Genomic DNA, 15116 nt, shown 5'->3' with positions numbered 1-15116 from the left:
TCATGAATACTGAACATCTGTTCTGATTTACATTGTGAAAGTGGTCACAAGAAAAATTGAGAAACTTCCTAATTAACAGGATACTGAGCATTATGACAACCTGGGAGCAAACACATTTTTTTAATATATGTAAATTTACTCCTCCAATTGATTCAAATATAACCAATATCATTGATACCTACAGAAACTCAAGAAGGAAATCACAATGCAGTGGATACTCAAGAACAGGGTAAAAATTGATGTAAAAACATTTCGCAAAAAGATATGGCTGCTCTGCTTTTACTAACAAGAAGCTTCATAATTTCTTTCAGTTGGCTAATTCAAATCATACTTTAGACTAACCTAAATTTATCTGAGAGTTGTTTTCAGTTTCTTTCATAAACATGCCCTGGCCAAAGCTGTAACACACATATCATGTTTTTCTGCCAACTGAACATTCTCGTTATAGCATCATATCCTATAACCAGCTAACTTCAACTAACCCTTTTGAAAAAACTTTCCATTTAAATCTGAGGGGAATTTCTGGTATTCTGTGTTTCCTTAAAATCACATCTATCATCTATGATATTGCACTTTGGACTTGAAAAACAAGTGAATTCATTTGAGGTGACAAGGTAATGTTTTGATCTAAATCTAACAAATGCCTAATATTAGGACTAGCTAATCACTTACTCAGTTCTTAGTAATCAGTCACAAAACTAGAGAGACTCTTCTTTTTACCATTGAGGTGTAGCATGAGTGTTACGACAGTGGGCAAAACAAAACAGGACATCAATAAAAGTCGATAATTCTTGCTCTAACACAACAGCCATGCATGCGTCTTTAACTAGCCTCATTTGTTTGTGCTTTGATAGTCTGGGCAGGATAACACTCGTTTCACTTTTCTCTCACTAATGTAAAATGATTTTCTGCACCTCTGAGACTTGTTAACAATCTTTGCTGTACCTATCTCTGTTACGTCATGTCTTTTCTTCTTTGTATAGCTATTCTGTGAACTGTCCATGTAGAGTATTTGCACCAATGCAGATGGCACTTTCTGTGTGATTGTCAATTTCACTCATTCTTTTTAATAATTCATATTGGTAATTATCCCAAAATGCTGTACTGGCATGTTGATGTTCAAGTGGTGTCCTGAACTGAATCTGTCATGTCTTTTCAACCACCTCTTCTTTGATTGTCACATTTTACAATTTCAACTATTCATGGACCACTTATGATTCAAATTCAACCACTAGCTTATGCTCCAAGGATTACGGTCCAAGTCACCATTTTGCAATTTCAAGTGCATTTACTCACAATAATGCCTTTTGCAGCAATTTAGGGTAATTACGCCTGTTGATAACTTTCATATCATTTAAATCTTTATATACGTGACTCTGTGTAATATTTCTCATTCTGCTCAAAGACTGTTAAAGATCATTGAGTTTCACCTTTATCTTCATCATAGGAATGTCTTTTATCTTCATCATGAGAATAAGTCTTTTTACATCAACATTTTCAGTGCGGTTTCTATTTGATATGTGACATCTAATGTGTTTCTATTGCTATTCTTTGCAGTGCTTTGAGATGTGACTGCTCAATATCTCTTTATATTCCATCATTTTCCCATTGTCATGCCTCGCCTCTATTTTTCAGCCTGCTGTGCAGTCACAATGTGTCATTCATTTCTCAGAACATCTGCTTTGTTTTCAAGAGGCTTAAGTGTTTTTTGCCCCCATCTCAAAGTATGATTACCATCTCATGGCACACCACTGAGCCCTTCTTTTCCATTTCACTCGCATTGAATGTGGTTTTCTCATGGTGACAGTGTGTAAAGCACAGCATAAGACATCCATCATTTCATTGCCTGGCCTCAATTCATGGCAGTTGCATTGTACTCACTCTACTTGGAAAGAAGCCTAGTTTCATTGATGCAAGGTATATATGGTTCTGCCAAATGCTCTATTTTTACGGTACATTTGAGGTGGCAATAAACAGCCTGGTCAGTGACTGATCTTAATCCTAAATCATCCTGAATTTTGTAGCTCACCTATCTGTAGAATACCGTATGACAGTCAACAAAAGAACTGACAAAATTCAAAACAATCAAGACTGTAAGAGGTCTGTGGACTTTTGAAGTCCATGGATGCATACCGGTAGTACAAAGATGTGCATGGCTCTCTTAGTGCCTTGCATCATGATGTGTTTGAAAGGAAGTATCGTGACAATTTATCTTGGAAATCTACTGTAATAGTCACTGTATGGTACTGGCGTCTGCTGAGAAAAAATCAATTTTAGTGTAAGATGACCCATTTCTCACAGAAATTTAGTGTTTGGTCATCTTTTCATGATTGATATTGAACAAGAAAAGCGCATAATATTTACTCTTTAAATACCTGGTAGATCTTCCAATTAGTGATTCATAAATGTTTTATCAGTGTACCTATTGTCAGATTGTTGTCAGTCTAAGGGTACTAAGGAGTTTACGTACAAATATAGAACTTTTTAAATGTAAAATTTTAAATAAGTTTGCTGAAAGAGTTCAACATTGTCATAGTAGACCAATCTTTGAAGTTTAAAGGGAAAGCAATTCAAAGAAGCTATTGGTACAGGAAGATGCATCATAATATATGCTGTCAAATGCATGTCCAGTGTTTTTGCTAAGGTTGGGGAACATTGGTAAATGATTTGGGAACCTTGGTAACATTTCTACTGTCCTCTGATCTGATTGCATTGATATACCAAGGGGAACCCCGGTATAATGAATGGGGAACCCCGGTAACATTTACAGGGGTACCAGCCTTAACAAAAACACTGCATGTCTACTGCACATGCACATAGTTTGTTTGAGTTGCCATCACACTGTTTTTATCAGCACTTTACAGATGTTCATGAAATGCCAATACCTTAATTTTTCAGATTAAGTCCTTTGAGTTTCATGTTACAAAAATGTTTCACTTTTTCATGACACATAATGTCTTAAATCTTTCATGAAAGTCTCAGTGAAGATCATGTTTCATTCCTAAGGACAATAACTTGATCCACAGAGGCACTATTGAAAACAGTTCATACAGATCTGATATTGAAAAATTAAAAGGGATCTAGAAAGATCCATTTCATCCATGTTCATATGATACAAGTGTACATCTATTCACTCATACAAAACACTGACTCCCTGCAGCCATGACCTTGGTATTTGACATTCACAGAGCAAGGTGTTAGGCAAAACAAAATATCCGTTGAAGGAATAAGTAATGGCAGCTATTGAAACAACTCAGTTATGTACAGGATAATCTAATCTTAGTTGTCCTAGTGATGACAATATTACTGTATCCATACAAATGTGGATCAAAAATGACTAAGTAACAAAAAGACGGTGAGAGTTGATCCAGCTAGTTCAGGCAATGCATGATCTTCAACCATGGTGCAAGTGTGAGCTTAGATTCACAGAGCATAACCTCATGCGACTGAATCTTTAAATACCAGACTAGTGGACATTCAGTGAATCTATCAGGCTGACTTGTAGATTTTAGAAATAATGAAAACAGAGGACCATGTTCTAGATATTCATCAATTTGCAACATTACTGTAAAATTCCTAATTGAAACCATGGCTTCAATTAGGAAATCGTTTTACCATCCCCTGGTGACAAGTCTGAAAACCACACTTTTCCTATCTTGATATGGTCAAGTCAAGTCAAGTCACATAATGCCGGCCCATTGGTTATTGTTATGCAAATGACCTTTGGTCTTCTTTATCAACTGTGACCAATTAAAAAGTTACATTTTCTTGATGTTTCTTTCTGTACAAACTTATCTCAGAGTATGTACATTTAAAGTGGCACTCCCACTTGGTAACACTTTTAAAGCACATTTTTTTAATGCCAACGGTCGATATTTGACGTGGCGACTGCGCGCGGATCACGAGATATCGATAAAAACATGTCCTCAAAAAAGTAAAAGTTTGAATTCCAGTGGCCCACCTAAATTCAGCTTCCGAACATCGAACGTTCGGCACTGGGGCCATTGTCAACTAAGCTATGGAGTACGAGTCTACGCTTACGCTGCTGTATGCCACTGTACCACTCGCGTCGGTGATCGGTCATGCCCCCTGGGGAAAGCCGAGTCTTACTGACTCTGAGAAAAAACGGAAAACAAAGTTTGATTCCACCAGAATTCGCATAGGTGACTAGCATAGTTACGTGCGGTTGATACATAGCGGCTGCCGAGTGGTATGCACAGACGCACACCACGCGCACGGCGTACTGTGTGGCAGACCACAAAATGTAGTCATCGGAGGGGGCTAATATTTGACACATAAAAACTGATGTTTATGTGGTATTGGTTAAAAATATAGTACAATTGATTAAGAATAATGAAAACGACAAAAACTAAGGAGAAGTTTTACAAAACTTACCTGAGATAATGGCATAATGCTGTATATAAAGTCTTTGCAGTGGGAAGTAAATTAATTGCGTCGTTCGAACTTATTGGAGACTCCCTAGAATATCGTCAATCAGCACAACAACAAACCTTTGGGGGATTTCCAGTCAAAATCAGAAACGATCGTGAAACTTCGGGATGTGAAAAATACGCTCGGGAAATGACATGTTTTTATCGATATCTGGCGATCCGCGCGCAGTTGCCACATCAAATATTGACCGTTGGCATGAAAAAAATGTGTTTTAAAAATGTTACCAAGTGGGAGTGCCTCTTTAATTTATTGAAATAGAAATCACCAATAAGTACTACTTATATCGATAAACAAGTGGATTAACACTCAGTATTGGATAAAGCTGAAGTTTTTTAAGTTGTCATTGATTCAGAAAGCTTTCAGCTAGATAAGTCCATTGAGTGTTGCTTGCAAGATCTGTCCAGATTTTTGTAACTTTTGCACTATCATACATCTATCTCTGCAAACAAGTGTTAAGGCAGGAAACATATAAATTCTGTTCAAAAATTTCAAAGGAATACAATCAAACTTCTAGATATCTCTGTTAATACTCTAGAATCAAATGCCTTTGTTCATATTGGACAGAACAGACTGTTTGCCACAGTTTATGACATCACAAAAGAAAGGGCACAAAATTTTATTCAGACAAAACATTGATTCAAAAAGCAAGGTTCTAGGCACATGCAGCAACTAATAGACACCAATTATCTGAAGTACTACAGGTGTAACTCTAGGCTGTATTTATAAACCTAATTTTTGTTTGAAGTGAATCAAGGAAGTCTTGGTCTACTCTAAACAGTATGTGGCAATTCAATCCTAGTGCACAAAGAAACTCACTAGGAAACTATGATTGGGGAACTAGACATAAACATCAGAAAAGTATTATAAGATACAGATAACAGGAATATCAATGAGCAAATCAGCAGATGGATTTTACAATGAAGTAAACTTCCATCTTAAACTATTGTTTTGTGTTGCTGTGTATAAATCACTGTATATAGATTCTTATGCACATGTCATAATCATTACATGCAATTCAACTGGTCAGTTGTATCATCTACAAGTTATCGTATTAGGGACATAGCCATCAGACTATGGCAATTATGTAATTTCATTAACAGGACAAGACCGGCAAACTTCAACCAACACAAAAGCAGGAGACATCAGGAAACTACACGCCATACAAGAAGAAGACGAAAGCAGTGGTTCATCCAATTGGATACTCTCTAAGTCCGACAGTGAGGCGACTTCAATTTTGATTTTACCTATGCTGCAACTTGCCTGCGAATACCTACAGGTTTTTTCCCTGTGCTTTATGCATTGTCACCTGCAAGGCCCTCTGTGTTTCAATGGAGTGTGAGCTCAGTGGTGTGAATGCTGATGGTGGGCATTTGCTGGCTGCTAAAAATACAACTATTACATTCTTTCTCTTATATGTTCCTTGAATAATGTTTGCTTTCTTTGTGGGTTGCAGGGCTCATTGGGTTGAAAACTCTGCTACTTTTTCTTGATATCTGTCTGAAACCTATAATACATTCATAACTTGTCATATTACCCTAAGGTTCCATGGCCATAGAGCTACAAGAGAGACGAGCAAACGATCCTGCCCGGGAGGCTTTGGTAACCGGCAAACCCTCCACCAGCAGTGGTCGTAATCTCCTCATCCCTCCCGCTGGCGAGGAAGAGAGAGTTCCGGGCAGGAGACGGCCCAGCATTTTGCCTGTCCTGGAAATCATGTCCTCCGATCCAGAGGATGAGGAGACTGGAATCACGTTCACTGCTGAGAAAGTGGAAACAGAAGTAGATGGAGACATTGAGGACATCAAAGTGTGGGACGCTAAGAATGAAAGCGAGTGAGTATCAATAGAAACATATTCTATGAACAACATATTCAGTAACTTTTGATATTTTCTGTAGTGTATCATTTGATAGGTTTAACTCATTTTCATTTCTCAGCCATATTAGTGATTTAAACTTTAATTCCAGCAAAAAACAAACCAATCATGGTTTACTCATAGATCATTATTTGCATCCAAATCAATTCTTCATTACATTGTAGATGTAATCCATATTGTCTTGTATATAACCTTTCACCTGTTTAAAAGTTCACCTTTGCACCTTTGTACAGCTGGATGAAAGGGTATCCACCCGTCGCTCCCTACATAGGATACACACCAATGTTTTCACATTTGCTGGCCAACCCTCGAAAACTTTGCTGTCTGGAACTGGACCAGGTAAAATAACAATCAGATGGTTAATACCATACATATTACATGTAATTCATTAACACTTTTCATGGGAAACAGTGCTTCCAACATTCTTAATTTAGTTTCACGTCCTGTGCTACTGTCTTTGAATATATCACAAGTTGTTAACTAATTTGTGATAATAGTAATGAACATGTGTCAATAAGAGACAGACTTCTTTACTGTAATTGTGCATGTCTTCAATTCATATGTTATATGTAAAAGTTTCGATGTGTTTTAAATTTTTTTCTGCAGCATGTGTATAGATAGTTATTTATCAAGCTTCATTACAACATCGTTGGACATTATGTCCACAAAGTATTTGCAGAGAAGGCAAGCTTGTTATCTGCATCTATGTGAATTTGTGTAGATGTACATTTTGATAGTTTCCAGCAAAACAAAAGGTTAGGTGAAGATTCCAGTGGTTTCACTGTTACGCTGTATTGTTGTTCATTGTTCATAAAAAGTATGGGAAGGATTGAACAACGATCATTTAATTTGACGTTTCACATTGGAATTATTTTTTCTTGTCGAATTGATGTTTTCACTGGTACTGTGTGAAACTTATAAAGAAAGTAAATAGTTTCTGTTTCTTCCTCAGCCATGTTCACACTCCAATCATCACTGTGCCAGGGATTACAATTGGCCGAATAATTCTATAATTGTAGCAGTAGAGTCCACAGCACCAGGGCTGTATAATTTTATCGTTCCACTCCGAGCACACTGGAGGCCAAAGCACACACTAAAACCTATCGTTATCATGGTCGAAAAGAGGTGAGTTGAATTAGCCGATCGCTCTGTACATGTCATTCATAACTGTAGAGGGCGCTGCCACATGAAAATCAAGTATCACTTCTGTTGTCAAATGTTGATTTTGAGTTTTAACCCTTTCACCACAATGGAGTTGTCCAATCCCATTATTACCAATTGTGATTGTGGACCTCTTTATAGGGAATTGGGGTGAACAGGTTAAGCTGTGCAAATCACAGCCATCCATCAATTAAGTTCAATCTAGTGCTGGTTGAATCAACTGCAAATCTAGTAAAACGCTGCTAAATGAGGAGTTTTGAACTTTGCCTTAAGGTAGAACGCACCTCGGGGACAGATATTCGGACTCTCAAACTTTTACAATTCTCTTCTGATATACCACATGTAGGGGTTCATTTTAAAGCTGTTGGTGAAAGAAAATTTTTCACCGGCTTAGTTTTTCGAAATTCGAAAATTTTTATTTTTCTCCAAAGAGTTAACACAGGGATGGCGGCCATTTTGAATTTCTAATATCGGTAAATCTTGAGTAATTTGTTTCTCTAGTACCAAAATTTGCATGTTGACCCCCCTTTTTTTATTCTTGATTTTGAAAGAGAATGATTGAAAGATTCTTTGAGGAAAGTTAGAGCAAAAGTTTAAGTCTTTCACTTTCGAGGCGCATACTACCTTAACTATAATTCTACCTCAAATTGTCATGGCCTCCCTTTGATATTAGCTGTGTGGTGTACATTTTCTGCTATACTTTTTAGTGAAGGAGAAATTACCATTGGTGTTTTTCTTGTCTATTTCAGGCCAGATACAGTTTTTCTAGAATCCATAGCAGCCTTTCCTTTAGTTTATTACATGATTGGTTCCATAGAGAGGTAAGTAAAATCAGTTATTATAAAAATAGTTTGTTACCAATAGTTGGAAAATGTCAGCAATGAACCAACTTGAATAAGCTGCAGATAGTAGCTAAGATTGAGCCAAAGTCCATCTGTCACTACAGGTGTCTTTCTACTAAGGTTTCAGAAAGCAGGGTTCTCAAAAAATTTTGAAGTAGACGGAACATTTAGAAAAGTAGGCGGTTAGCTTCTGTGTGCAACCAGGTTCCCTGGGCGGGCCCAGGGGGTATTAAGTATTATTTTTTAATTTGAAGACATTTCTGAGCAATTTTATGCATTCTTATACAGTGTGTGAGAGGCTATTCCAACATACACACAGGGGAGGGTTTCAGGGAGGGGGTCCCCTCCCTGTGTGCAAGAAATTTTTAAAATCTGAAGACATTTTGAAGTAATTGCATGCATTGTTGTACTGTATGAAAGACTATTTCAGCATAAGAGTGTTAAGGTGTTAAGGAATATTTTTTTTAATTTGAAGACATTTCTGAGTAATTTATGCATTCTTACATAGTGTATAAAAGGCTATTTCAACATACACACATGTGAAGGGTTAAAGGGAGGGGGTGTGCAAGAAATTTTGAAATTTTAAGACATTTTGGAGTAATTTCATGCATTCTTGTACAGTATGAAAAACCATTTCAGCATACAGAATAATCATTATCTCAATCAATTACAACATGTTTTCGTGGGATAGTTCAGTTCAGAAAAATTAATTTGATATCACTCAGGCCTGTCATTAGGATAACTGCATTCAGTTGGCAAGGATAATAGCAAAATTTCACCAGACTGTTGTGTAGAATTATATTTAGCTCATGACTTGAACAAACATTTTGAAATACATCTTAGATAGGGGTTTTCACAACCCAGAAAACTATCCGCTAGAATCCTGACTGAGTCTGGCTGTACAAAGTTTTTTACTGATTTAAATAAACTTGACTGAGGATACAGTAAAATCAAACAGTTTATTCATGCAATTCAATGAATTATACAGGAACACAATTTTCAGTGATTTCAATTCACTGTACTATTAAATTTCACAATAAAACGAATCCGCAAGCTGATTATTGATTTTTTGGTGATGTTAAATATAATTAAAAAAGGAGAGCTAAATTTCAGTGTTCATGTTTGATAAAATCCCAAACTATACGAACACCAACCTGAACTACACCACAGCCCTGCCATGCAGAGCTACGTTTCAAAGGTACGGAAAGTGAGACCAAGTAATTTTTTGTTTATTTAGATTTGATCTAAAACCTCCCAAAACCAACAGATAAAGTCCTACTCTTACACAGAAAATCAAAGTTTTCAAGCATCTACTTTCTCTTCCACGATGCACACAACCACGGCCCCTCCACAAAACGCGATGTCGATCGACTTGAGTTGAATATTGACATTGTGATCGACCATGGCTGGATTGACATGGCATTTCAAAAGTATGAAAAATGAGACTCAGTAACTTTTGGTCACATTAGATTTGATCAAAAACCTACCAAACCTATCAGACAAGGCCCTACTCTTACGCAGAAAACCAAAGCTCTCAAGCGTCAACTTTCTCTTCTGCGTTTGAGCGAAACAACGTCGGCTTCATTCGGAAATGGTCGGCTATTCGCGGGCATTATGTACTTGTATATTAGTCCAATGTTCGGCTATACCCGATGTGAACGTCGGAATAATTCGGCCTGTGATCGGGCAAGCAAGGTTGACCTCGAGAGTGGATTCCCAGTATGAGTACAACACGTTCGCTGATCGCGGTACTACAGTGATAGCAACAAGTTCACCGCGTATATAGCCACATCGGCACTTCTGAAATATCATTTCTGGCTTGCAAGACCACCAAAAAATCAAAATATTGTTATCAAACCAGAATTTTGGGGCTAGAGTGAAACAGTGCTGAAAGTAGCCGGCCAAAATACGGAAGTAGCCGGTCAATTTGGCCGGCATCCGGCTAAAAATGAACACGCTGAGAAAGTATTGTTTTTCCTATTGACAGTCTGTCCAAGCCATTTGGGCATAAACCCTGAATAGGCCTCACATTCAAAGATACCCCTAAACCTTACACCAAGTGACAATTACAGTATATCCAACATGTGATGAATCAGTGACATTTCACAGTTGACATGTTGTAAAACAAAGATTTATGAGCAGATCGTGGTTATATGACTCTGAAATTCACTTTGTTATGACCACAATCGTTTTCATTTTGAACAGCCCAAATATAGTTTACTGGTTTACATGTCCACTGCACAAAACCTTTATCCCTGCTAATTTAAGTTATTACCTTAGATGTGCACTGGTTTGTATGAATGGTGATTTGAAGATAATGTTCTTTATTGTTTTTCCCAAAGTTTGGATGATCTGCTGAGGGCTGGTATCCTACAGGCAGACACTGTAGTTGTAGTTGATAGAGAAAGTAGCAAACTAGCTGAAGAAGACTACATGGCCGACGCTTGCCAAGTCGTTGCAGTACAAACAATGTTCAAGTGAGTGCAATCTTTTGCCATCACTTTGAAAACTTTTAATTGCCATTACTTTTAAATCTTTTTAAGTTTGTACACAAGAGGCATATTTATTCCAAGTATGTTGACATATGAAAGGACCAGCTGTTACAATTTTTGATGATTTTTATAATGTTTTTGTTATTAATGCAAATTACAGTTTCTTGTTTAACTCCCAAAGGCATGTTGGGATACACAGTATTCAGCTTGTCAACACAGCCTGTACGTGTGTAAACTGCACTGTTATTGTTGGCACGTGAATTCTGGTATAAAATAGAATTTCAAACGTAAACAGTAACATACAAGAGTATAAGAGTATCTTATTTACCGGTATAAATCAACTTGTCATTGAGAGGTCATTAAAAGGTCGTGTTGATCCATGGGGTACATACTGAAAATTTCCCAGCAAATTTACTAGGCATTCATTGTTCAACAAGTACTCTCTGAGACTGCAGAAATAATACAAGTATGTTTGAATATCGATACCACATTTATCACCACAGACCAGATAGGAAATAACATGTACCTCTCTAATTATGTCAGACTTTCACTCTGTGCATCAAAGCGTGTACTAAGTTATTGAAAGCGGAGCGTGCAAGTTGATTTGAGCTTATATATTTTCAGAGTAAGATAATCACATGGCATTTCTAGTACATAAAACTGACCTTCAAGACTAGCACTGTATGCCTCATTGATTCTCAATCCAGACAAACCTACATACGTATCTTTCACTCACCTGGGGGCATTTTCCATTTCACTGTTGTTTTCATCGCATTTGAAAAAATACAAGACAAATCAATTCCAGCGTTCTTCAATAGGAATGCTGGAAATGTTTTTTTCTAAATGTAAAATTAATTAATCTATTATATAAAGAAAACTGGAAATTCAGTTGTTCTTGTATGTGATGGTTTGGACAAAATGAGCAACCACATTATCTTGGAGTAACAATACACCAGTGGTTATTCTGATGTGCAAAAGTTTGTGTCCGACTCTTTCAGGTTGTTCCCCAGTAGTACAATCATCACAGAGTTAACTCACCCATCCAACATGAGATTCATGCAATTCAGAGCCAAAGACTACTACGCCTTGAAACTTGCTCAGAAACAGAAGGTACGTGTCTTCCTGTATTATCTTGATACCAGCCATGTCCCTGGAAGCCGCAGGCTTTAAATCAGTCTGGGCCTTTCAAGATCTGGATAATTTCCTGCAAAAGCTGCTATATAGGAAAAAATGAGTAGCGCTAAATGCAAAGAAAATGTCATGCATATACTCTCCTGAAGGTTTCATTTAGAAATGTAGAAATTTTCAATTGCTATGTCGCGTAACCCTTTCACCACCATGGTTTGACCCAATCCCATTGATTTATATAGTAGAGTTGGACCTCTAGAAAGGGAAATGGGGGTGATAGGGTTAATTAATTCTAATAATTTGTTACATTTACCTCACAACTGTGTAATGTATGTGCCAGTTCAATTCTCTGCATGATTTCTACATAGACTCTTGTAGGACACTATATGATAATACAAACATCCAGAAAGTTACTTTTCGAACACTTCCTGCCATCTTGTCTTACATTTTGCATCAGTATGGGTTAATAAATTCACAGGGTACTATATATTATGCAATCTTGCAAGATTTTCTCTGTTACTTTTAATACTTTTTCTACCCATTCACACTGTTTGCTATTAGATCAGTGTTCTGAACCATTCCAATAGATTGAACATTGGCAACAATTCCAACACACATCTCTACAAAGTCCAATATGCACAGGCTTAGAATAATGGTACCAGCATGTAAAACATCACAACAGTACTGTAATCTTGTTATGCATAGCACTGCAATGCTGTATACCACAAATATTGTCATGCACAGTGAGCAAGCATTTGAACATATCAATAATACAGTGCAATTTTACGTACCAAACACTACCGTACACAACAACAAAGTGAGTTTGCATTGAAAACTAAGCACGCATCTTCTGATAGGTAGCCAGTTATAACAAACCACACCATTTTTCTAATACCTCGATTAACATTCTGTTTGCCTTGATCTCCCCAAAGTTGTCATTTGTACACGCATATCTAAAAGGCAAGTTAAAAAGCAATGTAAAGGGCAAGGTAAAAATCAAAATATTTCTTTCCTTCGTAGTTACATTTCCCGAATTCAAGAATAAAAGCATTCTGTAATAGACATGGACATGTGACTGCCATCATCAGCGTTTGAAACTTAAACACCCATTCTCTGGCTGCCTTGAAAATGTGTGCAACACAGGCAGACTACGTGTATTATAGTCACTGAGTAACGATGCTGTTTTTGCCAATTAAACTTCAGTCAGTTCGATTTGGTTACTTTTAATCTGCACTCCTCTAGGCTGTGAATGGCATGTATTCTCTGCCTTATAATGCACATCTTTGAAAACAAACATCTTTGAAAAGAAATTGAACAAGACTTTTTTTGTTCTTTGACACTGTACTGTGTAAAAGTAGGCATGATGTTAGAGACCACATATTTGTTAGTTTATTAGGAGTGTTTTATCTCTGTAAAATCATTGTTTAGTTTATTAATGAATGTTACAAGACTTTTTAAGTCACTACTGAGTGTGAAACTTTTGTTTGTTATTATATTTGCATAGTTCAATACTGATATGCCGTTTGCATGGATTGATAAGCAATTCTTGATTGAAATTGGTGTCTGATGGTAGAGTCCATTGAATTTAATAGAGGTGTATTGTCATCATCATGCAAATATTGGCATAGCGTATCATTATGCGTTTGCTGTACGGTACATAACTATCACAGTACTAAATGAATGCAGTATGGCAAGCAACACACAGTGTGAATGAAGTTCAGCCATTATTTGCGTGCTGATTAAAGTATGGCACTTGTTTGAGGATTATAGAAACACAATATCATGTAGATGATTGCTTGCAAGGCTAGGAAATGCAGTGGCATGAAAAAAAATTGTCTGACATGTATACAGTGAAAAAAATCAAGTTGTTTATTTGTAATGACACATATTTTAATTCCAGCTCAGATATGGTATATCCTGGAAGTGTTATACATTTATCTTAAATTAATACTATTTTGTAAATTGATAATGTACGGTAGTTGATGTACGATCATACATATCTGACCTGGAGTTTTTGCTAATGCCAATGAGATGGTAACTGTAACTGTCATACTCCTTGCAAGAGTGGCTCAGAAGTGTCAGCCAATTAATAGGCTAAAAGCGTCTTAAACACAGTCATCCTCATACTGGGTTTCCTGTTCATGTAACGGTATGATGTCAGGCAAGAGCAGAAACATTGCATAGACACCAACATATTGTAATAGGTTTGTTTCCCATCGTAGGGCTCTCACAAAAACAATGTGGCAACCCAGCATTTATTTTTAATTTACTGATGAAAACAAAACGGAATGTTTGAAGTCAGCAGTAATTCTGACAAGCAGCCATAGGATGACAGTAACTGCACTGTTCAGAACACTCATACAGAGTGTGATGTGATCATGCAGATTTCACATTACGTTTTCTACCATGAGTATGTCAGTAGTTCTATATTACTCAATACTTTTTTCTAGCAAATGTGAAAAAGCTAACCAGATCAATGCATGCAATAATGAGGGAGAAAAAAATTTTTCCCTTTTTGACCTCAAATTTCCACGTAGAAACTGCATTATCCCCAAACATCTACCACTACTTTCTACTGGTACATGCTCTTCTGCTAGGTCTTGTACCAGATATATTATTCACTATCCTTCAAAAGTCAATCCACCAATGTTTTTTACTATTTCAGAGAGAGAAAGAAAGAGGGGCCAATCTTTCATACATGTTCAGGTTGCCATTTGCAGCTGGTAACGTCTTTACAGCCAGCATGTTAGACACCTTGCTTTATCAGGTACGTACACTCATTGTATTTCTGTTATTCTCTACAATTACACAATAAGTTGCATACACGGGAATGTTGGAGCATGTCCTTTGAACTCTGACCTCTGCACCTTTCACTTTGCTCCAAGTGGCCTGTATCTTCCCAGCATAATCTGTGCAACATACATTATGAAACGGCAAAACAACAGTTGGTAGATTGGGGCATATCACTCCATTACTGTCATCTTGAATGCTGTTAATACTAATGTTCTAATTTTGCCTCACTCTATAATGTTGTTTTTAAACTATATATAAGTTTAACACTGATGCATGCAAAGATTGTTTGTCCAACACCATTTCAAGTTTCAAAGACTTTGAAAACATTACAGTTGCAATAGAGTATACTCACCTGGTGCTGATTACGAGCTGAC

The 15116-nt window shown here is 36.9% G+C and overlaps 1 protein-coding gene across 29 annotated transcripts in view; it reads left to right on the top strand.

Annotated features, from left to right (window-relative positions):
- Window positions 1-15116, top strand: part of LOC139114378 (potassium channel subfamily T member 2-like) — a 165719-nt gene that overhangs the window by 140724 nt on the left and 9879 nt on the right. For 9 of the 29 annotated variants that reach the window (XM_070676068.1, XM_070676062.1, XM_070676069.1 and 6 more), the window contains 10 exons: window positions 185-229; window positions 5553-5669; window positions 5993-6284; window positions 6560-6665; window positions 7279-7451; window positions 8237-8308; window positions 10672-10806; window positions 11820-11931; window positions 12882-12938; window positions 14615-14716. In XM_070676068.1, coding sequence (XP_070532169.1) covers window positions 185-229; window positions 5553-5669; window positions 5993-6284; window positions 6560-6665; window positions 7279-7451; window positions 8237-8308; window positions 10672-10806; window positions 11820-11931; window positions 12882-12938; window positions 14615-14716 — 1211 coding nt within the window. The remainder of the gene's footprint in view (window positions 1-184; window positions 230-5552; window positions 5670-5992; window positions 6285-6559; window positions 6666-7278; window positions 7452-8236; window positions 8309-10671; window positions 10807-11819; window positions 11932-12881; window positions 12939-14614; window positions 14717-15116) is intronic. The other 20 variants (XM_070676077.1, XM_070676080.1, XM_070676071.1 and 17 more) reach the window with 7 other exon arrangements.

This window comes from Ptychodera flava, chromosome 16 (genome assembly GCF_041260155.1).
Source record: "Ptychodera flava strain L36383 chromosome 16, AS_Pfla_20210202, whole genome shotgun sequence".
Taxonomy (NCBI): Eukaryota; Metazoa; Hemichordata; class Enteropneusta; family Ptychoderidae; genus Ptychodera; species Ptychodera flava.
Note: the sequence above shows the minus strand (reverse complement) of the source record. Positions and strands in the feature narration are given on the sequence as shown.